The sequence below is a fragment of the Lissotriton helveticus genome, chromosome 8, assembly GCF_964261635.1.
Source record: "Lissotriton helveticus chromosome 8, aLisHel1.1, whole genome shotgun sequence".
NCBI classification, from domain to species: Eukaryota; Metazoa; Chordata; class Amphibia; order Caudata; family Salamandridae; genus Lissotriton; species Lissotriton helveticus.
In genome coordinates, this window is record NC_136069.1 from 53,029,137 (window position 1) to 53,043,578 (window position 14,442).

General features: G+C 48.2%; 1 protein-coding gene across 1 annotated transcript in view; it reads right to left on the reverse strand.

Annotated features, from left to right (window-relative positions):
- Positions 1 to 229: 229 nt before the first annotated feature.
- The window catches only part of IGSF3 (immunoglobulin superfamily member 3), a 267,029-nt gene continuing 252,816 nt past the window's right edge, over positions 230 to 14,442 (reverse strand). Inside the window, exons 10-11 of the mRNA XM_078656606.1 lie at positions 6,428 to 6,835; positions 230 to 1,810 (exon numbers count right to left, since the gene is read on the reverse strand). Coding sequence (XP_078512732.1) covers positions 1,560 to 1,810; positions 6,428 to 6,835 — 659 coding nt within the window. The 3' untranslated portion in view covers positions 230 to 1,559. The remainder of the gene's footprint in view (positions 1,811 to 6,427; positions 6,836 to 14,442) is intronic.

The following is a 14,442-nucleotide window of genomic DNA, read 5'->3' on the forward strand; positions in this document are numbered from 1 at the left end:
TAGAACATTGTTTATTTGGCAAATTGCTGCAGCTTGTCTCTTGTCTACATGTCGCGCAAGGTGTTGTGATCTCGCCGTGAGGCAGGCAGATGTTTGGAGAACACACATTCTATTCACTATAAGATAACCTTGTCCTTGCAGGCCCTCTGGGCACCCATCCTTTGGCAGTCGCACTGCACAAACACCACAAAACAAAAAGGCGGAGCATACATTGTTTACAGAAATTGTCTTAACGCAGTAAATGTAGTGTTTTTACTCTCAACAAGTACCATAAAATATACCTCATGGGGACATTGTATTTAAAGTACTGAGCATTCACAAGTTTTTTTTCCTTCCATCGCTGGGTACTACACAGTGTCAAAATGGCTGCCTTCGGAGAACGTACCCTTTCTAAAGCTGACGCGACAAGCCAGCCAATGACGTGGGAACTCATAGTCTTACAAAGTGTGTTATTTTACAATAAATACACTAAAAGTAGATACAAAATTGCAATAAAACAGAATTCTAACATTCAGGGAAGCGGTTTGATTATGGATGGCTGTCCGTGCATTGATATTGTGACATGGACCGCTTGCTAGCCAAGGGTTGCAGTTTGCAAAGACACCATGTGACCGAAGAGGTTTAACTGAGAAGCTTTTTAAAAGTATTTAAGTCTTCCTCACATTAGGCAAACATTGCAAGTAAAATGTCATCATGTTTAGAAATAAAAGAATGTTCCTATAAATATTTGGAAATTGCAGTGGATGTGTTATATCCACTGAGGCTTCTGCCAGAGAAGTTCTCTCCATTTCACAACTCCGCTGGGATTCCTTCGACAGCTGCAGCCTCCCTGTGTGTCCTGAAATAAAGACGTCTCGAAGAATGGTCCTTTTTGCCCCAATGTTCCCCTAGTCTCAGTGCGGGGGGGGGGGCAGGATTCGCGACCCTCTCTAGTAGAGAGGGGAAAGGCAGTGTTTGTTCTGTAGACAGATGAAGGAAAGCCACAGGGGATGAATAGGATGGTCCCTCCTATGAGTGGTTATCCATTGAGACCCCACACTGAAGCTACCTCGACATCACTCCGGCTCCATCCATCGCCTCCCGGAAGGCGGACACCTTCTGTTATCCCCTTCCAAAAGGTGGTCTCCAATCATGGTGGGGTTCAAAAGAAACAGAGTCAGGACATAGACTTCTACAGAACTAAATATGGCAGATGAAAAATCCAGGGTCTTGTTGTTTTGGACAAACCATGAGTGGAATCCGTGAGGACTAAGCCCCAGGAGGCGGTATGGCCATCCATTCGTCCTCTGCCCCAACACCCAAACGGCACAGCCGCCACTCGCCCACCAGACACTGATGGCCCGAAGACAAAGGATTACAAAAATCATTATATACAGGTCTTGCAGCCCCTACGGCTGCTTCGTCCTCCAAAGACGCTCCTTGGGGCTGTGAAAGCATCTCCATCAGTAGCCAAAACGCGTGTAATGGCCGCCTCGCCCGATAGCGAGGTCTGGTGCCACCGGGGAAGGCTACTGGAAACAAAAATAGAGGCCTCTCCCTTGGTGGCCGGGAGCAGGGTCTTAGTCGATGGCCCCGGGGTGGATGCTCAGAACCGGGGGCTCCAGGCAGGTGGGGGAGTAGTTGAGGTGCGGCTCCTTGATCCACAGCAGGGGGACCCCGTTTTTACCTTCCGAGCTCTTGCTGGAGTGGCGCGTCTTGAAGCGCACCAGGAGGATGGTGATGATGAGGATGCCGAAGATGGGGAAGGGGTAAAAGACCACGAAGTAGAAGAGGCTGTCGTTGGAGCAGATGACGGACTGCAAGGTGGACCCTGGCGGGAGAAAGAAGAAAACAAGGTGACAATGCGGTAGGATTCAGTTCGTACCCAGTTTTGTGTCAGGGGAAATGTGGCATTTATTAAGGTTCTAAACAGAAATATTCAATTTTGAGAGCAAACTACAAATCAGAGGTCCACCCCGCCACCCCCACCCCCTAAACTGAGCTGCTGAATGATGTTATTCTAGGTGTGGAAGTCAATGTCTCATCTGCAGGCTTCCAACCCTACCAGCCCCTAGAGCGGCGGTACTCATAGTACGGCCCGCGGGCCAGTTGCGGCCCGCCAGACCTTCCCTTGCGGCCCCCATTGAAAACAGCAGCAGTCAGGGACTCGGCACCATTACTGCTGTTGTAATTCCTCGGGAGCCGCATTTGCCAGGACAGGGTCAAAGGGGCATGCGCAGACAGATAGTGTCTCACATGCTCACCCCAGCGCCGGTAGAAGCAGTGTGTGCCCAGCTGAAACGGAGCTGAGATTCACTGGCGCCTGGCACTAATTGCAGCATCCTCGCCTCTGAAAGCAGTAAGTTAAAAATGCCATCATTGTTATTGCTGGCCCCATATTTTGTGGTTTTCTGTTCATGCACAAAAGGAAAAGATATCCTTTGTGGTTTTCGAGGGGGCGTAACATCTTGGGCAGAGATATGTATGTATTTCTCTTCGATTTATTGTGAGTGATTAGGTTTTACATATTAATTTAGGTTACCATGACAGTAGATGGCGCTGTTGCCGCTTTCTGTGACCAATTGAGAGTTAATCAATAGCTGAAATGTACTTTTTATGAGAGTTTGTTCTCCCCGAGATAACAGGCAGGGGTTTTAGTGGGCCAGCAGGTGCTGAGACAGATAGCTATTGGGGTTCCATTTTTGCCTTCAGGGTGAATAAATATATATAACAACTCGGCAGCAGCACTACTGCTCAGAAAGCCTTTGTCAGCTCAAATCGACTGTTTTCATTCTTACAGTCTCATCATTTCAGACCTGAAGCGTTTTCAATATTACATACAATAAAGCCATAGTTTTTGCATATTTATCTTATTCAACTAACAACCACTTGGGTCTCCATTTTCGCCCTTAGATAAATCTCAAGGCCTTTGATCTAATTCCAAATAGGCTCGTTTAAGTTTGTTCGCAGTTTCATCATTTCAGAACTGAAGCATTTTCAATGTTATATATTATGTAGCACAAAGTCATAGTTGTTGCATATTTATCTTATGCAACTAACTATCGGGGTTTCCATTTTGGCCCTCAGGGTGAACAAAAATAAATCTTATCTCAGTAGTATCATTGCACAAAGATTTTGATGTAATTTCAAATATGCTTGTTTTAGTTATTTCACTGTCTCATCTTTTCAGAGCTGAAGCATTTTCAAAATTATAATTTATATACAACAAAGCATAGTTGTTGCTTATTCATTTTATGCAACTAACAACCATTGGCAAAGCCAATAGTCCTGACATGTTGCAGGTATAATGTTACTGGTTGTATTTGATATATCATGACAAACAGCAAAATACCAGTAGGCTGGCACATGATGCTAAGCACAGATTTTTGTTTACATGTTTTTAAGCCATGCCCTAAATTTTAACGGTCATGGCCCTTTTAGAGAACCCCCAGGTTTTTCATCCCACTTAAAGCCCTGTACCCAGGGGATCCGTGTCAGTTATGTGTATACATCGCCGGAGTTCAATCTAAAACTCTAGCCCTGCCCCCCCACCCCACTGACCCCGCCCCTACTGGTGCGGCCCTCGGCCACAAACCACACTGTAATTTTGGCCCCCGACAAAGTTTGTGAGTACCCATGGCATGCCCTAGAGGATCATGTTCTCTCAGAAACATCTATTGAATTATTCAGGCCTAGAGTAGAGATTGACAACCTTCTGCCCACAAGAGTACCTGTGTGTTGCATCCTGCTTTTCCTTTTTCCTTGTCCTTTCTTAGTGTCTTGTACTCTGCTGCTCAGCCAGCCCCTATGATGTCATCCTTAGTTCTATCTGTGTATGGTTGAGTGTACGGTCAGTCACCTTGGAGGCTGAGCAACAGGGAAGCTGCTCCCGGTGGGGTCTTTACTTGATTCTACTATCTTAATTATATGCTGGATCCATTTATCTTATGACTTCATATCAACAATAAATCTACATCTGGAACATAGCAACCAAAGAGTCATCTTAATTTTATTGGACGTTACACTGTGTCATCAGGTTTCAGAGATGAAATCCCTCAGCCACCCAACCCTAGATGTACTCAACATCTATCTTTTAACAATTCCACATTTTAGAGGTGAAAGGTTCTGTCTTCAGGTTTTATCTTTGGGCCATTCTCTCCTTGCGACCTGATCTTCAGCTGACCATCTGACCTCTCCTTCCACACTGTTTCCTATCGATGAGACCAGATGCTTTACTTTAGATGTTTCCATCGCTGCAAGCAGCCCACCCCCAGTGAAAGCTGGGACCTCAGTGTCTCATGTATTGTCTGCCATGCTGGGGTCCTCCCGCTTGTGTGCTTGGAGCTCAGAGCCGGGATCAGCTTCATGAAGGGTGAAGACTTTAGGAGAACCTTCTGCAGCACCTCTGTGAAAGGCACCACTGAGCCTTCACCAGATCTCAGTCTACACTGATGGTGGTCCCGCAAGCCCTTGATGAAAGGATGCTGGGAGAGAGGGACAAAGTCAAGGTTGATAAAGATACTCCTCTGAAAAGTTGTCTGCTCATTGGATCAGCCAAACATTCTTCAAGAGGGTAAGTAACGGTGGCAGATATTGGGGTATGCAAGGACCTAGACTTCGGAGGGCCCTTCACCCCAACCTAAGAACCGCAATGAACCACGTGAAGTTCAGAAAACCCCTGAAAACTTCAGTCTCAACTGCAGCCGAGATGGTCTATGCAAGGTGGTCTTGGGGAAGAACCTCAGACTTGGGACGCGCCACCCCTGGTTGGATGCCAAGGTCCCCTTCCAACAATCAACCCGTTCTTCCTACCCCCTGTCTGAAGATACCAGCAACACGCAGCGCTAGACAAAGATCCTCCGTAAATAACTTATCAAAATTACTGACTAGTTTAGGCTCCCCATGGGGAGTGCGGTCCACAGCACAGACAGAGAAGGGTTGGCCAGTGCTGCCCAGAACATCCAGAAGTAGATAGAGTTCCCTACTGAGGGCCCTGGCGTCGCCAAGAGGATGGACAGAATCAACCTCGTATTATGTGGCACAGACGTAATCAAACAAACCCGCTGCATGAGATGAGACGGTCAGAAAACACGACCATTGATGAACCTCCTTGGAAACTGCACACCAGAACCAAACGAAAGTAGGAGACACCGTTTGGTGATTGGCGTCCTCTCTCCGGACTATGGCTTGCCGGTCTGGAGAGAGGACGCCAATCGCACACGTCTGAGGTACTGATGCCGGGCTCATACTTGGGAGCCTCATCATGTTACGTCTTCAGTCCTTCTTAATTGACTCTGATATTGGTTCCCATATATGGACCATGGGGTTCACAGGGTGTTCTCCAGTCTACTTGTACTCACCTACCATATCAAACATCCTGTTATTGGAATATCCTTTGTTTGTATACGAATCAAGCCCTGATGAAGATCAATTCTCATTGAAAGAAACATGTTGTCTAGAGCCGGCTTTATGATACCATTGAAATAAAAGAATTTAACACAAAGGAACTTTTGTCCGTTTATATCATTTGGAAGAAGACTACACAGTGGTGCACCTCTCCACAACCATTCACATTCATTTTCAGTAGGCACGGGGTGGGAGAAAGTGATTTACCCAGAATCACAGGATGGTGTGCTGACATCATGACTCGAACTTGGGGGCATATGTAGGTAATCCCCATTTTGCGATTCTGAAATAGCGATTTTTAAGGAATCGCTATTTGAGAATCGCAAAATGGAATGTAGGTAATAATTCACATTTTTTTTGCGATTACCTAATATTCCTTAATTGCGATTAGCAAATTGCGAATCGCAATTAAGGAATGAGTGTCCCATAGGAATGAAGGGGGATACATTCTCAGATTGCGATTTTCTAGGAGAAAATCGCAATTTGAGAATCGCAATTCCAAGGGTGCCAGGGTGTCCAAAGGGCACCTGTTGCACCCCTGGAATGTGCCTGTAAGTACATGTGGCGCACAGACATGCCCTAAGGGCATGTCTGTGCGCCACATGGCACTTTGAATTTTAAAAAAAATGAATTTTAAAGGAAATCGCAAAATACCATCTACTTGGAGTAGGTGGTATTTTGCGATTCCTTAAGCCTGAATCACATTTTTTAATTGACTCCTACATAGCATTTAAGGAATCGCAAAATTGAGATTCCTTAAATGCTTGAGCAAAATAAGGAATCTCAATTTTTGCGATTCCTTATTTTGCTAATATGCACCTACATATCAAAACGCCGTTTGCGATTCGCAAACACTGAAATTGGCCGAATTTCGGCGTTTACGAATCGCAAACGGCTATCTACATATGCCCCTTGGTTCCTAAATTCCAAAGTTGGCAGATCTGGCCGTTACACCACATTCTCTATTTAGATCACATGTATATTGAATTAATAAACAAATGGTATGCAAACCACTGGCTCAAATTAAGCACTGCCCACTCACCTGTGCTGGTCACATGGATCACCGCCACCCCAGACTCCTCCTCCGCCAGCCGGTACCAGGCCCCCTTCGCCCGGGGCAGCCACTCCTCCACATGGCACGAGTAGTTGCCGGCATCCGTCGCCTGGGCAGCCAGCACCGTCAGCCTGCAGAGCCCTGGCGAAAGCCTCTGGAACTGCAGCCGGCCCTGCCAGCGGGGGGACTCCGGCTTGAAGACGCCATCTTGGTCCACGCCGAACACCGGCTCCTTCTCCACTTGGCCATCACCAGCCTTGGCGCGGAGCACGTACCAGAGCAGGGCGAAGTGAGAGTCAGGGCTGGACCGGGAGAGGATGCTGCAGTCCAGCTGGATGGGCGACCCCTCGGCCACAGTGACGTTGGATGATGCGGTATCCAGCTGCAAGGCCTCCTCTGCCAGGGGAAAAAGAGTCATTCAAGTTACAACACAACTGGTCAACCATCTGGCAATGATGGACACAAACACTCAGGGGTCGATTCACAGAACTAATCTGAGACAAAATCCTAAACTTACTACTTTAGGTAGTCACAGAAGACATTTAGAAGTAGTAAAGTTAGTATTTTGTCTTAAGTTAGTATTTTGTCTTAAGTTAAGATTTTGTCTTAAGACCAAAACTTAAGACAAAATACTAACTTAAGACAAAATCCTAACTTAAGACAAAATCCTAACTTAAGACAAAATCCTAACTTAAGACAAAATACTAACTTAAGACAAAATCCTAACTTAAGACAAAATACTAATTTAAGACAAAATACTAATTTAAGACAAAATCCTAATTTAAGACAAATTAGTAACTTAAGACAAAATCTTAACTTAAGACAAAATACTAATTTAAGACAAAATACTAATTTAAGAGAAAATACTAACAAGACAAAATACTAATTTAAGACAAAATCCTAACTTAAGAGAAAATACTAACTGTAAAACAAAATACTAATTTAAGACAAAATCCTAACTTTACTACTACTAAATGTCTTCTGTGACTACCAAAAGTAGTAAGTTTAGGATTTTGTCTCAGATTAGTTCTGTGAATCAGCCCCTACATTATTCTGCTGCAAACATCTTTACGCATAACATCTGTATTTGTAAAGCACACGTATCTTGTCACTGAATAACAGATATTTATAGTTACCCAACTAAATGGTATTATCAACCTTAGAAGGATGAAAGGTTGAACGCCCACCAGGATTTTAACCTGTGACCATGAGATTAAAGAGAGGCCCATACAGTGGACGCATTAGCCCACTAAGCCACCAGACCTGGCTTAAAAGCCAACTTGGCTCAGGCAGGCCTAGCTGCAGGTCAGGAGTCCAGAGTGATCAGCCGGAGCATAGGTGCACAGTGGGTGGATCCCAGCTGTCCAGAGGACAAGTCTCTGGCAGGTGGACTTTGGTTCTACCCCAGAGGCCCCAAGGCTGGTCCCATTGTGGCCTTTCCTAAGACCCTGCCCAGCTGAGGGCACTGGTCACGTAGAAACAAGAAGGGTGGCCTATGTCTGTTCTAGAGCTGGTCAGGTTCCAGCCACTTCTGATTATTTCAGCAGGAGCTGCAGGTCAGTGTTCCATAAAATACAACCCTAGCAGCAGCAGTGCAAGCTTCCCTCACACACTAGAGGTACAGCATGGGGAGCTGCAGATCATGCTTCAGTGATCAACAGAATACAACCCTAGCAGCAGTGCAAGCTTCCCTCACACACCAGAAGTACAGCATCGGCAACTGCAGATCATGCTTCAGTGTTCCATAAAATACAACCCTAGCAGCAGCAGTGCAAGCTTCCTTCACACACCAGAAGTACAGCACAGGAGCTGCAGGTTATGCTTCAGTGTTCCTCACACACCAGAAGTACAGCATCGTCAGCTACAGGTCATGCTTCAGTGATCCATAGAATACAACCCTAGCAGCAGTGCAAGCTTCCCTCACACACCAGAAGTACAGCATCGGCAGCTACAGGTCATGCTTCAGTGTTCCATAAAATACAACCCTAGCAGCAGTGCAAGCTTCCCTCACACACCAGAAGTACAGCACTGGGAGCTGCAGATCATGCTTCAGTGATCCATAGAATACAACCCTAGCAGCAGTGCAAGCTTCCCTCACACATCAGAAGTACAGCACGGGGAGCTGCAGATCATGCTTCAGTGATAAACAGAATACAACCCTAGCAGCAGAGCAAGCTTCCTTCACACACCAGAAGTACAGCATCGGCAACTGCAGATCATGCTTCAGTGATCCATTGAATACAACCCTAGCAGCAGAGCAAGCTTCCCTCACACACCAGAAGTACAGCATCGGCCACTGCAGGTCATGCTTCAGTGTTCCATAGAATACGACCCTAGCAGCAGTGCAAGCTTCCCTCACACACTTGAGAACTACAGCACGGGGAGCTTTAGATCATGCTTCAGTGATCCATAGAATACAACCCTAGCAGCAGAGCAAGCTTCCCTCACACACTCAAGAACTACAGCACGGGGAGCTGCAGATCATGCTTCAGAGATCCATATAATACTACCCTAGCAGCAGAGCAAGCTTCCCGCACACACAAGAAGTACAGCATTGCAAGCTGCAGGTCATGCTTCAGTGATCCATAGAATACAACCCTAGCAGCAGTGCAAGCTTCCCTCACACACCAGAAGTACAGCACGGGGAGCTGCAGGTCATGCTTCAGTGTTCCATAAAATACGACCCTAGCAGCAGCAGTGCAAGCTTCCTTCACACACTAGAAGTACAGCACAGGAGCTGCAGGTCATGCTTCAGTGTTCCATAAAATACAACCCTAGCAGCAGAGCAAGCTTCCCTCACACACCAGAAGTACAGCATCGGCAGCTGCAGGTCATGCTTCAGTGATCCATAGAATACAACCCTAGCAGCAGTGCAAGCTTCCCTCACACACCAGAAGTACAGCACGGGGAGCTGCAGGTCATGCTTCAGTGTTCCATAAAATACGACCCTAGCAGCAGTGCAAGCTTCCCTCGCACACCAGAAGTACAACACAGGAGCTGCAGGCCATGCTTCAGTGATCCATAAAATACAACCCATACAGCAGCAGTGCAAGCATCCCTCACACACCAGAAGTACAGCACAGGAGCTGCAGGCCATGCTTCAATGATCCATAGAATACAACCCTAGCAGCAGAGCAAGCTTCCCTCACACACCAGAAGTACAGCATCAGCAACTGCAGATCACACTTCAGTGATCCATAGAATACAACCCTAGCAGCAGTGCAAGCTTCCCTCACACACCAGAAGTACAGCATCGGCAGCTGCAGATCACACTTCAGTGATCCATAGAATACAACCCTAGCAGCAGTGCAAGCTTCCCTCACACACCAGAAGTACAGCATCGGCAGCTGCAGATCACACTTCAGTGATCCATAGAATACAACCCAAGCAGCAGAGCAAGCTTCCCTCACACACCAGAAGTACAGCACAGGCAGCTGCAGGCCATGCTTCAGTGATCAACAGAATACAACCCTAGCAGCAGTGCAAGCTTCCCTCACACACCAGAAGTACAGCACAGGAGCTGCAGATCATGCTTCAGTGATCCATAGAATACAACCCTAGCAGCAGTGCAAGCTTCCCTCACACACCAGAAGTACAGCATCGGCAGCTGCAGATCACACTTCAGTGATCCATAGAATACAACCCTAGCAGCAGTGCAAGCTTCCCTCACACACCAGAAGTACAGCATCGGCAGTTGCAGATCACACTTCAGTGATCCATAGAATACAACCCAAGCAGCAGAGCAAGCTTCCCTCACACACCAGAAGTACAGCATCGGCAGCTGCAGATCATGCTTCAGTGATCCATAGAATACAACCCTAGAAGCAGTGCAAGCTTCCCTCACACACCAGAAGTACAGCATCGGCAACTGCAGATCATGCTTCAGTGTTCCATAAAATACAACCCTAGCAGCAGCAGTGCAAGCTTCCTTCACACACCAGAAGTACAGCACAGGAGCTGCAGGTTATGCTTCAGTGTTCCTCACACACCAGAAGTACAGCACCGGCAGCTACAGGTCATGCTTCAGTGATCCATAGAATACAACCCTAGCAGCAGTGCAAGCTTCCCTCACACACCAGAAGTACAGCATCGGCAGCTACAGGTCATGCTTCAGTGTTCCATAAAATACAACCCTAGCAGCAGTGCAAGCTTCCCTCACACACCAGAAGTACAGCACTGGGAGCTGCAGATCATGCTTCAGTGATCCATAGAATACAACCCTAGCAGCAGTGCAAGCTTCCCTCACACATCAGAAGTACAGCACGGGGAGCTGCAGATCATGCTTCAGTGATAAACAGAATACAACCCTAGCAGCAGTGCAAGCTTCCTTCACACACCAGAAGTACAGCATCGGCAACTGCAGATCATGCTTCAGTGTTTCATAAAATACGACCCTAGCAGCAGTGCAAGCTTCCCTCACACACTTGAGAACTACAGCACGGGGAGCTTTAGATCATGCTTCAGTGATCCATAGAATACAACCCTAGCAGCAGTGCAAGCTTCCCTCACACACCAGAAGTACAGCACGGGGAGCTGCAGGTCATGCTTCAGTGTTCCATAAAATACGACCCTAGCAGCAGCAGTGCAAGCTTCCTTCACACACTAGAAGTACAGCACAGGAGCTGCAGGTCATGCTTCAGTGTTCCATAAAATACAACCCTAGCAGCAGAGCAAGCTTCCCTCACACACCAGAAGTACAGCATCGGCAGCTGCAGGTCATGCTTCAGTGATCCATAGAATACAACCCTAGCAGCAGTGCAAGCTTCCCTCACACACCAAAAGTACAGCACGGGGAGCTGCAGGTCATGCTTCAGTGTTCCATAAAATATGACCCTAGCAGCAGTGCAAGCTTCCCTCGCACACCAGAAGTACAACACAGGAGCTGCAGGCCATGCTTCAGTGATCCATAAAATACAACCCATACAGCAGCAGTGCAAGCATCCCTCACACACCAGAAGTACAGCACAGGAGCTGCAGGCCATGCTTCAATGATCCATAGAATACAACCCTAGCAGCAGAGCAAGCTTCCCTCACACACCAGAAGTACAGCATCAGCAACTGCAGATCATGCTTCAGTGATCCATAGAATACAACCCTAGGAGCAGAGCAAGCTTCCCTCACACACCAGAAGTACAGCATCGGCAACTGCAGATCATGCTTCAGTGATCCATAGAATACAACCCTAACAGCAGAGCAAGCTTCCCTCGCACACTCAAGAACTACAGCACGGGGAGCTGCAGATCATGCTTCAGTGATCCATAGAATACAACCCTAGCAGCAGTGCAAGCTTCCTTCACACACTCGAGAACTACAGCACGGGGAGCTGCAGGCCATGCTTCAGTGATCCACAGAATACAACCCTAGCAGCAGCAGTGCAAGCTTCCCTCACACACCTGAGAAGTACAGCATCAGCAGCTGCAGATCATGCTTCAGTGATCCATAGAATACAACCCTAGCAGCAGCAGTGCAAGCTTCCCTCAAACACTAGAGGTACAGCACGGGGAGCTGCAGATCATGCTTTAGTGATCCATAGAATACAACCCTAGCAGCAGAGCAAGCTTCCCTCACACACCAGAAGTACAGCACGGGGAGCTGCAGGTCATGCTTCAGTGATCCGTAGAATACAACCCTAGCAGCAGACCAAGCTTCCCTCACACACCAGAAGTACAGCATCGGCAACTGCAGATCATGCTTCAGTGATCCGTAGAATACAACCCTAGCAGCAGACCAAGCTTCCCTCACACACCAGAAGTACAGCATCGGCAGCTGCAGGTCATGCTTCAGTGATCCATTGAATACAACCCAAGCAGCAGTGCAAGCTTCCCTCACACACCAGAAGTACAGCATCAGCAGCTGCAAGCCATGCTTCAGTGATGAATAGAATACAACCCTAGCAGCAGTGCAAGCTTCCCTCACACACCAGAAGTACAGCACTGGGAGCTGCAGATCATGCTTCGGTGATCCATAGAATACAACCCTAGCAGCAGTGCAAGCTTCCCTCACACACCAGAAGTACAGCATCGGCAGCTACAGGTCATGCTTCAGTGATCCATTGAATACAACCCTAGCAGCAGAGCAAGCTTCCCTCACACACCAGAAGTACAGCATCGGCAAATGCAGATCATGCTTCAGTGATCCATAGAATACAACCCAAGCAGCAGTGCAAGCTTCCCTCACACACCAGAAGTACAGCACGGGGAGCTGCAGATCATGCTTCAGGTATCCATAGAATACAACCCTAGCATCAGAAGTGCAAGCTTCCCTCACACACCAGAGAAGTACAGCACGGGGAACTACAGGCCATGCTTCAGTGACCCATGGAATACAACCCATACAGCAGCAGTGCAAGCGTCCCTCACACACCTGAGAAATACACCACAGACTGCTGCAGATCATGCGTCAGTGATTCACAGAATGCAATCTTAGCAGCAGTGCAAGCTTCCCTCACACACCCAAGAAGTACAGCGTGGGCCGCTGGAGGTCATGCTTCAGTGACCCACAGAATATGTACCGCTCAGGCAACTGCAGCACAACCTTCCCTCACATACCAAACAAATACAGTACAACAGCTTTAAATCTTGTGTCCATCACAAGAGGAATAAGTACAACAAAGATAGTGTGCAAGCTTCCCTCACACACAGAACAGGTGCAGCACAAACAGTAATAAAGTAGGTTACCTTCTCATACACAGATGTACAGCCAGACAGCAGCAAAAGCACTGCTCAGACATAAAACAGGTCCATCACATGCAACAGCAGAATTGCTCCACCCCCCACACTTTCTTCATAGTAGCAACAGATCAAGCTTCTCTTAGACTGGCATGTGCTGCATTAGTACAACCTTCCCTCACAAACAACTAGGAAAGTTGTGTGCAAGCATCAGTGTGAAGTTCACTCATGCGCTACATGGGTAGAGCACAGGGAACGACAGTGCAAGCTTCCCACACACGTATCAGGTCAAGCATGAGCAGCAACAGAGGACAGTTCCTTCATGCAGCAAGTGCAGCGCGGAAGGCAGCAAAGGAAACTTTACTTTCACAGAATACAGGACGCAGCAGTGCATGCTTCATTCAGCAGAGCAAGCTCCCTCAGACACAGCAGGTGTGGTACTAGGGGCAGCAGTGCAAGCTTCTTTCACGCAGACCCGGAGGCAGCAGAGCAGGCTTCAGACACAGCAGGCGTGGCACTGGGTGCAGCAGCGCAAGTTTCACTCACACAGACCGGGAGGCAGCTGGGCAGGCTTTCCTCAGCCAGGGCAGGTGCGGCACTAGGAGCAGCAGTGCAAGCTTCCCTCACACACAGACCAGAAGGCAGCAGAGCAGGCTTTCCTCAGACACAGCAGGTGTGGCACTAGGGGCAGCAGTGCAAGTTTCACTCACACACAGACCAGGAGGCAGCAGAGCAGGCTTCAGACACAGCAGGCGTGGCACTGGGTGCAGCAGCGCAAGTTTCACTCACACAGACCGGGAGGCAGCAGGGCAGGCTTTCCTCAGACACAGTAGGTGTGCCACTAGGGTCAGCAGTGCAAGCTTCACTCACACACAGACCAGGAGGCAGCAGAGCAGGCTTTCCTCATACACAGCAGGTGCGGTACTAGGGGCAGCAGTGCAAGCTTCAATCACACACAGACCAGGAGGCAGCAGAGCAGGCTTTCCTCGGACACAGCAGGTGCGGTACTAGGGGCAGCAGTACAAGCTTCAATCACACACAGACCGGGAGCAGAGCAGGCTTTCCTCAGACACAGGAGGTGTGGCACTAGGGGCAGCAGTGCAAGCTTCACTCACACGCAGACCCGGAGGCAGCAGAGCAGGCTTTCCTCAGACACGGCAGGCGTGGCACTAGGGGCAGCAGCGCAAGCTTCACTCAAACACACAGACCGGGAGGCAGCAGAGCAGGCTTTCCTCAGACACAGAAGGTGTGGCACTAGGGGCAGCAGCGCAAGCTTTACTCACACACAGACCGGGAGGCAGCAGAGCAGGCTTTCCTCAGACACAGCAGGTGCGG